Source organism: Magallana gigas, chromosome 2 (genome assembly GCF_963853765.1).
Source record: "Magallana gigas chromosome 2, xbMagGiga1.1, whole genome shotgun sequence".
Classification (NCBI taxonomy): domain Eukaryota; kingdom Metazoa; phylum Mollusca; class Bivalvia; order Ostreida; family Ostreidae; genus Magallana; species Magallana gigas.
In genome coordinates this window covers 6,426,659-6,440,282 of record NC_088854.1, presented here as the reverse complement: position 1 = coordinate 6,440,282, position 13,624 = coordinate 6,426,659, and the positions used below count along the sequence as shown (strand labels likewise).

At 37.3% G+C, this 13,624-nt stretch overlaps 1 protein-coding gene across 1 annotated transcript in view; it reads right to left on the bottom strand.

Annotated features, from left to right (window-relative positions):
* Positions 1–236: 236 nt before the first annotated feature.
* LOC105342773 (titin) overlaps positions 237–13,624 on the bottom strand; it is a 243,327-nt gene continuing 229,939 nt past the window's right edge. The window contains exons 263-276 of the mRNA XM_066074713.1: positions 13,424–13,599; positions 11,167–13,303; positions 9,357–9,507; positions 8,945–9,190; positions 7,279–7,422; positions 6,651–6,823; positions 5,730–5,889; positions 5,015–5,077; positions 4,146–4,236; positions 3,810–4,013; positions 3,254–3,595; positions 2,934–3,086; positions 2,720–2,846; positions 237–1,414 (exon numbers count right to left, since the gene is read on the bottom strand). Of these exons, the coding sequence (XP_065930785.1) occupies positions 818–1,414; positions 2,720–2,846; positions 2,934–3,086; positions 3,254–3,595; positions 3,810–4,013; positions 4,146–4,236; positions 5,015–5,077; positions 5,730–5,889; positions 6,651–6,823; positions 7,279–7,422; positions 8,945–9,190; positions 9,357–9,507; positions 11,167–13,303; positions 13,424–13,599 (4,764 nt within the window). The 3' untranslated portion in view covers positions 237–817. The remainder of the gene's footprint in view (positions 1,415–2,719; positions 2,847–2,933; positions 3,087–3,253; positions 3,596–3,809; positions 4,014–4,145; positions 4,237–5,014; positions 5,078–5,729; positions 5,890–6,650; positions 6,824–7,278; positions 7,423–8,944; positions 9,191–9,356; positions 9,508–11,166; positions 13,304–13,423; positions 13,600–13,624) is intronic.

The window sequence follows — 13,624 nt, the reverse complement described above, 5'->3', positions numbered from 1 at the left end:
TCATAAGCTGGTATTTTTTTCATAAATTATCGGAAATCAAAATCCTAGCAATATGCACACCTCTGATATATGTACAATTGATCTGCATAAGAACAACTTCCTATCTTGAAAACTGTAGGAGGAGTTATCCGTACAATGAGGGTACCCTTTTGGCAGCCGCCCGCCCGCCATTTTCAACATTTTAATAACCGGATTTTTCCGTTGGAAAACCCGGTTGAAAACAACAAAAACACAGGTTTTTTTCTAAAATTTTATTTTAATTTAAAATGTTCAGTACAGTGCATGAACATAAAATAAACATAGTAGTTTTGTACATAAAAAGAGACCCAAATCAGGTTCAGGGAATTTGGACCTTCTCTTTAAGTAGAAAAGAATTATACAGATGTAGAACCACTACCTTGTCAAAATAAATAAACACTGCAATATACAATGCCCTCTCTAACTTCTAAGTCACTTGTCAGGATGGTCTATGCCATGTGTTTGTCCTTAAAGGTTGAGGGTCCGAAAATCGAAAGAATTAGGATTCAAGAGTGACCATCAGCTTGTTACAATGAAGAAAGCTTGCTGGTGGAACATCAGGGTCAAATAATGGCAAGTCTCAAACCCCAAAAGTCATAGATACAGAACAGACACAGGGCACAGAGCCCTTCCCTCATACACTGAGCTAAACATTGTAAATGTAGAATCTAACAGGTTAAGTTAAGCTAGGGATGATTGGCAGTTATGATTAAGTCCTTCCATTGACTGACAGGTCCAATAAGTAAAAAACTTATCAAAGACCTTATTGCACATAGATAAAATTTATTGGTGCTGTCATTTACATTGCACCTGCATCATTAAGAATTAAATCGGCACTACAGGTGATCTCGTGACCACCTGAGGTGGCTTTGCAGGTGTATTCACCTTCATTGCTGCCATCCACGTTCTTAATGATCAGTGAGTATTCACCATTGTCTGATAAAGCATCCATCACAGAATATTTCCCTTCACTTTGAATTGTCTCCTCTTCGTGATACCACTGAACACTAGGTGGCATTGTTTTATTTCCATTGATTCGAACATCAAATCTTGCATTATCACCAACAAAGGCCTCACAGTCAACCATTTCTTTCAGAAAGGCCAGCTGTGGGTCCCTGCCTTCTTTTGGTAGGCCCTCTGTTTGATCAGGGTTCGTTATGTGGGATGGGTTGGCACATGGATTCGGTGGATTAAGCACCAAATTGTTGGATGGCTTGATCTGTCGGAGATCTGATTTGCCCTCGGATCCTATGGACGACGGGCGAGAGGAGGAAAAAGTACTATTGTCAGTTTGTGAGGAAACATCAGAGTCACTCTGTACCGAGCTCTCACTTCCACTGCGGCTTTTCTGAAGCATCGAAATGCGTCCCACTGCTCGAATGGCGTTTCCCATTTTCTATTCACAAAACAAGAATGGAGAAATGCTTTTAATAATTTATATATAAAAATTGCTTTTTATTATATATTTGATATTGGAATTACTTTCTACCATTGATGATAAATGCTGAGTTAAATATAGATTGTACATATTTTTTTCAGAATAAATGAGCTGGTAACCCCTTTTACAGGAGTACCAGTATATAGATCCTGGACCAGAAACATGCAGCATTAACCCATTCACTACAACCAGTGGTGCTTTATCAATACCTTGCATCAGAAATGAACTACGTTAATCAGAAAATTAATCTTAAAATATACATGTACTTGTTTCAAACAAAGAAAATCTTTACGTAAAGTTTACTGGAAAAAATATCACTTTAATAGACTACCAAAACATTTCTTTTAATAACAGTTTGATATAAAGTATGTGATGCAAGGTATAATACAATATGTGCAGTGGCATTCACTAGTGCCTGTATTCCATGTGTAATCTTGTTTCAGATTAATCAACATGCAAGATAAGTAGTAGTAAGAGAGCCAAGTTCAGTTATTGGATAAGTGGACTTGGGACCTGATTATTTTCAAACCACCTTATCTAAATAAAAAAAATAGATCTCAAAATTTAATATGAAGATTGTTTAATATCAAAGTCAAAATATTAAACCTGCAAAAATATGAAAGAAGATTTGATTGATTCTTTATATAAAAAAAAAATTTATTAAATTGCCAATGCCATGCAACAAAGTTGTCTGATCATAAAATATGCTTCTAGCTAGCAAGCTGTGAGGGCACCTGCTGTCAGAGTTATGTCCCTTGTGTTTGAGGACAATCACACAAACATCTACAGCAAACAGAAAGCTACAAAGCTCAATAGGAACTTACACAATGTTTCAATCGTCATATTTAAAACTTCAAATAAAATAAAATGGCAATCCTTAGTTAGAAATACATCATGCCTCAAAGAAATACAACAGAAGATGCATTATTATCAGTTTTACACTTTAAAAGTATCTATTCAGACATTTCATTCTACTATAATTTACAGTAATCAAATGATACAGATGCCAAATGAAACAGAAAATAAACATATAAAAGAATATGTATTGACACACATGACATTTAATTAAAATAAAACAGAAAAAAAAATAAGTTACTAACTGAATGATTGTTTTAACACACTAGCTTTATTGTGTAGAATACAACACCACAGGCGATGCAGAGATAACGGTGCATCACATGTCTGACCAAACACTGAAGCCACTACAACACACAGACAGACAACACCAACAGACAGACACACACACACACACACAGCGCCTACCTGCCATTTACGACGTGCCATGAACTGCTTCAGATTTCTTAGACTTTGTCTTAGTTTCTTGGAACTGTTTCTTTCTGATCTCGCTAACCATGGATGTTCCAAACACTGGTCTATGGTCAATCTTTTCCTACAAGGAAAGTAGAATATCATTAATATTGTAGGATAATTTCTGTGTAAGAATGATAACTCCCATATTTCTGCATGAAGAACTTACTTTTTGTTTAGTTTTATTGTCTTGTTGATAAAATCCTTAGCCAAGTCTGATATCTCGTCAAACGCCTCATCATCAAAATCATAATCACCCCTCGTAACGTTAGACAGTGTTTCAACGTCCGAATCCCCCATAAAGGGAGATAACCCAGACAGCCTACAACACAAAAATCACTTCAGTTCTCTTTTGCTTATTTTTAAATGCTTTAATTTTTTGCTTACATCAAACATTGAATATAAATTTTTACTTTTATCTTAGAAAAAATAATAATGGAAAACTTAGCAGCTGAGAATTCACTATAGCTATTTAAACAAGACACTTACAAGACATAACAAATGACCCCAACACTCCATATATCAGTCGGGAATCCAATCTCCTCGTAGTTCACAACTTCTGGAGCAATAAACTCCGGTGTTCCGAACATCACTCGTAGACTGTCGCCTTCCAAATGACGCCGAGCGAGGCCAAAGTCAATAATTTTGATTAGATTATTGTCTTTGTTGATACATAGAATATTCTCAGGCTTCAGATCCAGGTGTAAAATAGACCTTAAGTGCATGTACTGCAAACCCTGACAAATTTGTCGCATGAAATGTACGCAATCGCTCTCTGTCAACTCTAGGTCCTCGTCAGCCACGCGATCAAAAAGTTCTCCTCCAGCGACACTGAAATAAAATTGGCAACTGTTATTTATCCTTCTCTATAACAATAAATTGAAATTCATAGATTCTGTCAAAGATGAAGAAAATGTCTTTACTGTACTAAGATTAATTTCAGCCTGGTATGACTGACTTGAAACACTGACATTTTGTCAAATTAAGATTTTACCGTTAAATTATTCTGACATTTCTCTGGTGTGTTCTCCGTTGTATTACTTACTATTCCATCACGAGGACAACATTTCTTGCTGTCTCGAAAGCATCCCACAACATCAGAAGTTTGGGGTGTGATAGTAAATTCATTATCTCAACCTCCTGTTTCAAATTTTCCTTCTCTTTTTGAGTGCGGCATTTGACAATCTTGGCTGCAAATGTTTTGCCTGATGTTTTTTCAAAACATTTGTGAACTTTTCCAAATTTTCCCCTGTAAATGAAATTTTTTTAATGTATTATCTTTATATCATTGATCTTACAGTGAAAAGACAAACAATCTGTAGATTTTCCAACTTTTTCACCCCCAATCTTAATTTATCCTTATTAATTATAATCAGCTTACTTTCCAATTGCTTCTTGCAAGTCATAATTCTCCTCAAATTTCCTGTCCTGTTGAAGTGCCACCATTTTAGGTTCAAAGGGCAAATCTTCTTCTATAATAAAATTTCATAACTGTATCATTTTAAGCTCTTATGCACATACTTAAGAAACCCCCAATGCTTAATTACATGCAAAACCTTTTGACAAATTTAATAAAATGAAAGTTAATCTATACTAGTATATAACTGAGGATTAACCAAGTTTCCACACCGATAGGATCCAAGAGTAAATTTACAGTTCTATGAATGCCCATACACCCAATGGAATCAGAAACTGAGCTTTTTGTCAATGTTTGCCCATAAACCCATCTAGGTACATGATCTCTATATAGGATAAAGAATGAGGTTGACCAGAGATATTGTGGAGTATCACAAGTATGGGGTATGTATATATATATGCTGTGTATTGATGTATGTAGATTTATTACATAAGGCAATGTACTAATTATACTGCATAAGTCAAGTTCAAACCAAAAATGCTTAGGTGCTTATAAAGTGTACAACAAAATCATAGATAATGGTCAATTGCGATGATATCAATAAAAAGTAGCCTGTATGTATTTGTGAAAAGAAAGCTTGCATGAATTTACAAAAAGCAGAAAATATTCAATACTATAAATATTGTTTATCCAAAATATTGTTGAACAAAATATTAATGATTATAGTTCTGAACACTGATACAAGTATATACTTTTCTGGCAAAAATAGAATAACATCTACAAGAGAAAAGCACTTAATAGGATGCAGTTAGTATAAAAGAGGAATGGTCATCCAAGATAGACTGTCGTTACACACAGGAGAAAATTGAGCATGCCTGGTTAGAAGCAATTACCTGTGGGGGAGAAAATGGACATACTAGACCCCGTGGGTGAGGTCGGTGACATCACAAAAACATCTGGAAAAAGGTGAGGAGCATGTGCATCATATCAGTCCTCAAATATCTACGTTACAATGATTATTGGAGGACATGAGGTACCCACGGTGGCTAAAACTACACTACAGGAGTAATATAGACCGGGGTACCTCATGATGGGGGAAGTGCAACAGTAATTACGCTTAAATAAAGTCATTAACAGTATATTGTAATAGGAGACTATTGCAAATATCATTAGTCTATATAAAAAAAAAAATCAAAATATTGTACTACATAAAATATATATAAATGTAGAGAGTGGTTGTAATATTTTGGAAATTGAGATTTCTTTTAATAAACTGAGACGAGGGAAAGACAGCTAATCTATCGCATGCATAAAGCTACCTCTGTCTTTTTTTCCTGGCAAAGAATTTTGTTTTGAAACATTTAAGAATTTTATTTACATTTGCAAAAAAAATCATGCTGCTAACTCAGCCAGCTTATCTATTGCTAAAGTTGATCAAAAGGGAGATAACCATGCCAAGCAAACATGATGTGAACATTCAATCAAGCTCACATTGCAGTTTAACTGTACCAAAATCATCATTAAAAATTCTGTAGAAGTTGATAATGTACACAAAAAAAGTGCAATAGATTATACAGTGAAGGGGTGCTCTTTTGTGTAAAAACTCACCATCAGAATCGACAGACAAACGCAGGGATGACCTGCGGTCTTTGGTGACAATGACAGATGATGTTTCGCTTGGATTTCCAAATCCATGCTTGTTTTTGGCAGTCACACGGAAAAAGTACGGTGTGTGTGGAAGTAGGTCAGCTACATGGTACGATGTACTCTGGAAAAAAAAGAAAATAGGTTTTTACAAGCCTTCAGTGATACTCAATATTAGCAGATAAGTGGAAATATGTAACATCTACATAAGAATCAAAGAATTATTAATTCTAAATCATTTGATGCTGTTCACTGACTTTATGTACTTGAACTTAACATACAACAATGCTTTATGACAATTCATAAATCTCCTCTAATTCATCAATAAAACCTGTTACAGGACTTTCAGATTCATGACAGTGGTGTGTACACCATCACAGAATCACAGATGTACGAGCTTCTGAAACAATGAGTGAAAAGTTCCCCGAGAAGACAGAGAGATTAATCTATAGATCTATAACATCTGATGAATCACACCATTTACATAGCCATGCATGCCTATTGTTAATTATTTGCGCTAGAAATTCTCCTTGGATTCTAATCTGTGTCTTTACTGAATTTACAAACAGGTCAGTAGAGATCAGAGTTATTTCCCTTGCAGTGTGACATCTTTACCACATGGCACTTTTCTGTGCAAGCCAACTCTCTCTCTCTCTCTCTCTCTCCCCCCCCCCCCCCCCCCAGGATGAATAAGAATACTTACATGGCACTGTTCAGTGAGGGTCCCCCCCCCATCCCCAGGGGGTGAATATGAATACTTATATGGCACTGTTCAGTGAGGGTCTTCCCCTATCCCCAGGGTGAATACAAATACTTACATGGCACTGTTCAGTGAGGGTCTCCCCCCCCCCCCCCCCCCCCCCACCATCCGGGGTGAATACTTACATGGCACTGTTCGGTGAGGGTCTGCCACACCTCTGTCTCTGCCTCACACATCTCCACCCTGTACCCGGTCACTGGACTCCCCCCATCTGAGGAAGGGCACCCCCAGGACAGGATCACTGAGCGCAGGCTGGTGTCCGAGGCGTAGGGTCGCCCAGGCACCTGTCCGGGCACATCTGTATTCAGAAACATTCAATAGTAAATATCTATACATCACATTTACAATTTCCAAAAAAAAATTATTCACCCTATATTTCATAAATCTGCTGTGTATCTCAATCAATGTTTAAAGTAAATGGGAATTTGCAATTCCTTACTAAAAAAAAAATTCTAAAACTTTTTCAATCAAGCAAATAAAAACTATTAAGAGAAGGACCAAAGCCAATTGATTACTGTAAACGTACAATATTTAGCTTTTTCAATATTTAGCGGATTCCGAATATGAATTTGATTTAGTGCATTTCTGAATGTACCTATTTATCTACTTATATATTTTACATTTGGTGATGAACTTGATTTAGCAGACCCCATTTTCTGCCAGAAACCCTAAATAGAATACACAGCCAAATGTAATACGTTTACAGTACCTCTTCTATGGACAATGATATTTATAGATTTTTTCGACTATTACCGTGTACATTGACGGTGGACATTGCTGTTGCCTGGCCGATGCTGTTCTTCACACTGATCTCGTAGTTCCCGGCATCAGTGACCTTGACCTGAGGGACTGTCAGACGACTGAAATGTTCCGTCGTGCTTATTGATACTGTGTCATCTGGAAAGAATATAAATTACCTTCAAGTTTTAAAACACTGAAGATTCCTAAGATCCAATTTGACTTAGATATAACAGTCCTTGGTCCAATAATAGCAGGAGAGTTCCAATGTTACATAGAGTAATCACAGCCTTTGTGACTTATCTAGTGCTAATAGACTATGGAATTATTCCAACACAGCAAATACACACTTCAACAGCAGTCACACACTAGGATAAAAAAACCCAGGAATATTGGCAGATTTGATAGATCTGTTTTTGTGCTGATGTCCAACAATGGCTGACACCGTTTTAAATATGGGGAAATATTTTAAATATGGGGAAATAGTTTTTGTAACTAGAGTTGCCTACACTGCTTCTGATACACCCATGTAAAATCTTTTGTTACTAAGTGAAAAGTTTATTCTTCTCTCTACAACGTAATTACTTCCCTCCGTTGCAGTGCACTACAGTAACTTTCACAAGTATACTTATTATCCTGTTGCTTTAGAATTCTGTTTTATCTTCAATAAACAAAATCTTGCATCAGAGAAACATTTGTTTTCTAATTGAACAGATGAACAACATCTCCTCTTAATTAAAACTACGTCTTTGAAGGCTGGATTTCTGTAACAACAAAGAGCTCTGTGATGATTTAAAGAATTATCAAGCACTTGCTACATCTTTATGAGTTCTTCACCACACCTATGTGGGGCTTAATTTATTACTAACTGGTCAAAACTCTTAAACATTATTTAAAAATTTTGTTGAACATTTCTGGTAAAGACCCCTAAATTTTAATTACCTGGCTTACGATCGGTTGTCCTTCTCCCGTTTTAACGTGACTTTTATTTTTTTCCCCCTGACTTTCTCAATGTCCCTGTGATTTCTACCACCCAGGTGAGCACACCAATATCAATTAATCACTTGATTTAATAAGCCACGACACAGAACAGCCATCAATAATTCACTCCATACACAATGTGTCAGAATTATCCCAAGGAAAGTGCTGCCATTACTCAAGCCTACATCTTAAGAGTATCTATATTCCCAACTTTCTCAGAGAGTGGAGTGAAATAATCAAAAGAAATTCTTTTTTTCCTTTCTGTGCTGATAACAGTGTATATTTTCCCCTCCACAGCTAGTTCTGCAGATATCACAGTGTCCTTGTGCAGAATCTCTATCTGTTCCCACAGTCTCACCAACCCTCCTCTCCTCGATAACTCTCTCACAGTTTAATAAAACATTAATACTTAGTAAATTCCTCTCAATTACACAGATAACAACCTCAATTACACAGCTCAGATTCCATAAATTGCTCTTCCTCAGAAAAGTCTATTGTTATTGCATCTACAGGTAAATACTTACACATAAACTGCTGAGTGAGGAGGGAAGTCACCCACTGGGTTGTGTTATAAAATGAATACATTCTGCAATGAATGCTCATTGCCTTGATATTTAATTTTGAATTGCCAGTCATATTCTTAAACTTTGAACTAATAGGGCCGGAGTATTTTACCCCTTTGTATTACTCTGCTCCTCACCTGTTTTCAGCAACAAGCCTCCTTTACGCCATTCTATGCTGGGTTTTTCGTCGGATGTGAAGGAGACCTGGATGGTGATTTTCTGCCCAGGGGTGGTGCTGATCTGGGCGGGGTTGATTTCGTGGATGACCGGGGCTTCCAGGGTGTCAGCAAACTCGTCCTCCGTACAAGTACTGTCGTCTTCCGTTGTTTCTTCCTTTTTCATTCCTCCCTCTTCTTCTGACTGGTCTGTCGTGCTCACTAATTCTATCCACACAAAAAATAATAAAAATATGTAGTTTCATTTATGAAAACAGTTTATAAACCATTATCACATTTGTAGCCCCAATGCACACACTATCTGAACCATTCACCACCCCCAGTTACCACTTATGATGTAGTTTTATTATGTGATAATTTTCACCCAATTTACCTTTGACAAACAGATGACAACTAGAGGTCTCGGAGCCTGAACTGTTGCTGGCAGTACACACATACACTCCGTCATCTTCGGGGTAAGCTCCTGCAATGACCAGTCGGGCAATGTGGTCGTCATCGTAGGTCATACGAAAGAACTTGGACGGCTGTAAAACACAATTCCACTTGATGACAGCAGGTCTCAATATAATCCCAGGTTAAGTGTCCGTAAAGGAACGCTGGCTATATTCGCTAATTCAACAATCCAAGTATTTAAAAAATGTCAAAACGTCTACTTCTGTAACTTACTGCCCACAAAAGGGTTCCCTTATTGATTGATTAGACTGAGGAATTGTGAAACACATTAAATTTGAATGCTGTAGCTTATCATTTAACTCTTTAAAACCTAAAACTTTAAAGTGTCAATATATTGTTCACCTAGTTGCGGCATCTAAGAACATATCTATTCCAAAGTCAGTTAATGAGATAACTCCCATCTATTGTTGCAATCCGTCCTGAACTTCACAAGACAGGTCAAAACATCAATATATCCACAAACAAAAACTACACAAAACCTTATCTAAGTCTTGCCACCAAATAAAGACCCTGCAAACAACAGGACTAAAACAGCACCAATAGCCGCAGTCACAGCTTGATTCCAAATGCTCTATTGGTTGTTCTTCTATAATGTTTTCTGTGCACGTTTACTGAAACTAAAGCCCTGGATTTTTTTTATGATTGTACCCTTAAATGCATATGTCACTAGACAAACCAGTAATTTAATAATTTATCCTTCCTGTCGCTTCAGGGGGAAACATAACAGATTAAGAAATTCAATACATGTCTTTGCTTTATAAGGTACATTTAGCAAATACCCATCATGTCAATCTGATATCACAGAACATTAGAAGAAAATTACCAAATCTAAAATTTGAAATGAATTAAACCTCTCTCTCTCTATATATATATATCTTGGGCCACCATTAAAAAATTCTTTGTTCACCCAGAATTTAATTGATCTTTTTTTTTTTTATTTGAAAATTACAAGTTGAAACCATTTTCATTATTCATGTATTACGAAATGATCTGTGAGCAAATAAAAGATGATACCTAGGATGTTAAAAATATCTGAACTGGTCCTTCGGGGAGGGCAATCGAACAGTTTTTAAAGGTGGCCTCGCCAACCCTCAATTTTAATATAAACCAATTTGGATTTCTATTTACTGAATGTTTGTCAGATTTCTCGTTTAATGACATTTACTTGGAATCCAATTACTTAAAGTATATTTGATGATTTAAAAATCCAACAGTGCTTTTTCTGTACAATTGAAGATTCCATTTAATAATTATATCAAGAGCTGACATTACCCATTCAAAATATATTAAGACTTTTTTCACCTCCTTTGTTGAGTTAAATAAGACTTGACAATCTACAAAACTATCTGGTAATTGCCCGGATCAAACGATCAAACCGTTTCATTTTATTCCACCACAGAAACACCATGCAAAACACTTCATGATCATTCAAAACTACACTGCTGGTTTTGTGTTTCGTTTAAATTTCATTTGTCAGTTGCCTGGGAATTGCACAAGAGACTGTTTAACACAACAAGTTCTTCCCTAATATACCCACTTTGACCCAACGTAACGAGGTGACCACTTAAATCACATAAACTGACCTCAGGCAGACATACTTAACATTTAATGGACAAAATTTACAATCCTGTACCTCCATAAATTACATTTATAACGAGAAAATTTATTGTTACATTAAAACAATCTTGCAATCACTCTTATAAAATTCTTTGCAAAATAGCTTGACCTACCTTGATTTGATTGTTGTTCATCATCCACATGATTTCTGGACGAGGCACCCCAGTGACATGGCACTCCATGGTAACAGACTCCCCCTCCTTGACCGATTTGTCCCGCAGCAGACTTGTGAACTGGGGGGCCTGGCGGTGCCTATTTTCCACGTAGCTGACATGCCGTGTAAGAACGTGTCTAAAATCTGTTGTCTTTGGGCTGGACGGAACTCTATTGTCCTTTGTGTCGTACTTACTAAAACTGCTGCTTGATCTTTTCTTCCTTGACAGAATACTTCGAAAATCATCTGAATTATTTTCAGGTGTCTTTACACTGCCATTTTGAGATGAATTTTCACTGTGTTTTACGGTTAAATTTAGGTTAAGTTTACTCAGCGGTGGTCTTGTTTTCTCTTTAGGTTTCGTTGATTCTTGAGCTACATTTTCGACTGTTGATTCGGAGTCTCCATTCAACCCTTCTTTGTCCTGACTGCGCTGTTGCCGCCTTGTTCTCCAGTCACTTAGAATGTCACTACTTTCATTTCCAGTTTTATCCTCGGGAGAATCTTTCAGACCATTGGTATTTCTGTTTTTTCTGTTTGCAAGAACAGTCCTAAAGTCTTCCTCCTGACTGTTCACCACTGCTGGAGAGATGTCTGAACTGGTTTTAAGTTTTTCATGAGATATTATTTTGTCTGCTACCACAGATCTTCCACTGTCAGTCTTGAGACTGTGTGAAGTCTCTTCCTCTTTGTTATCAGCTCTGGTTCTCCCTCCATTGTCCTCCATGACTCTTGTTGTCTCTGGTTCCAATGATATATTATTCTGACCCTCAGGTCTCGCATTACCTGTTTTCACTGGCTCAAATACTGGAATGTTCACAATAATTGTCGAATCTGGTGGAATATAGTCCTTATGAGCTGGCGACTGTCGCCGTTTCTGTCTTCGTTTAGCCAGCAGGTGCTCGATGGTGCCCTCATCAATGACATCACTGAGAACTGAAGGAGGATTGGGTTGTGTATCTACATGTTCTGTTGGGGTACCCCTTTGGACATTTTCTGTGGGTTGGTGGGGCTGTTTATCAACTTTCTCTGTTAGTGTACCCCTTTGGATATTTTCTGTGGGTTGGTGGGGCTGTTTATCTACTTTCTCTGTTAGTGTACCATTTTGGATATTTTCTGTGGGTAGGTGGGACTGTTTATCTTCTCTTTGAGTTGGTATACCCAGTTGGACATTTTCTGTGAGTAGTTGAGGTTGTGGTATATCTACATTCTGTGAAGGCAGAGCGCTGTGGACATTGGCTGTGGGTTGAAGATCTTGGTTGGAGACTTGTTTCATGGTTGGCGAGGTTCTTCGCCTCCGTTGACTAGGGGATATTAGTTGATCTTTTTCCCCTTTATAAGGAGTCCTATCACAATATTTCTGATGAATTAAATTATCGTTTGTTTCCATTTTGGGAGCGTCATATTTGAGTTTTGTTTCACTAGCACTATTTATGGGTGTGTCATTATGCACAGATGGAGACTTGCGGTCAACAAGTCGAGATCTGGTTGGTGTCCTGTTGTGTGTTAAGTTCTCCTGACCACCTTTAGCTATTACAGGCGATTTCTCTCTGATCACTGAATAAGAGTTCTCCTTGTTCATCACAGGTGATGCTTCTTTTGGCAAAGAGTTCCTTTTTCTGTGTAACACAGACCTATAATCAATAGAACTGCTAGAGTTGTCTTTCTTGGCTGGCGGTCCTGAGAAGGAGTTTGACTTTCTCTCGTTCTGTGTTTTCACTTGTTCCTCTCGCGACTTCTTTCTCTGAGACAAAACCTCTCTGAAGTCCGTTCCCAACTCGGGGCCAGCCGAGAGCTTTTTTTCTCCGATTTTGCTGAGATCTGTGTTAGATTTGTGTTTTAACACACTTTTATAGTCAATCTTCTCAGAAGATGCTACTTTAGATTTTAACACTCCACGGAAATCATGAATTTCATGACTTTTTTGTGGTTTTTGTTCAAGTTCTCTTAACTTTTGTAGTCTTTTAAGCTCAGAATCTCCATGGAAACTTGAATTTTGAACTTGTTTTTCTTTATGTTGGGAAACTACAGGAGAACTTGTATTCATTGAAGACCTTTTTTGTTCTTGTTTTTCCACAGCAATCCTTTGCACAGTTCTGAAATTCAGTAGTTAATAAACTATCATTCATTTGTAATCATTCATACTAAGAATGTCAACTCTTCCTCATTAGATCTAACGCTTCACAAATTATTAGATCAACAAATGTATGACGTACTTGTGTTGTGTTGGTAACCTAATTGGGGGATTGCTGGGTAAGTCCGAGTCATTGACAACAAGTCTGGTATCCATGGATATGACCCCTGCTGGGTTGGTCAGCGTACAGGTGTATAATCCACTGTCCTCAGGGGTCACGTTTCGTATTTCCAGGACACACTCTTCTCCATATGTGATCTAAAGGGAGACAAATATATGACTG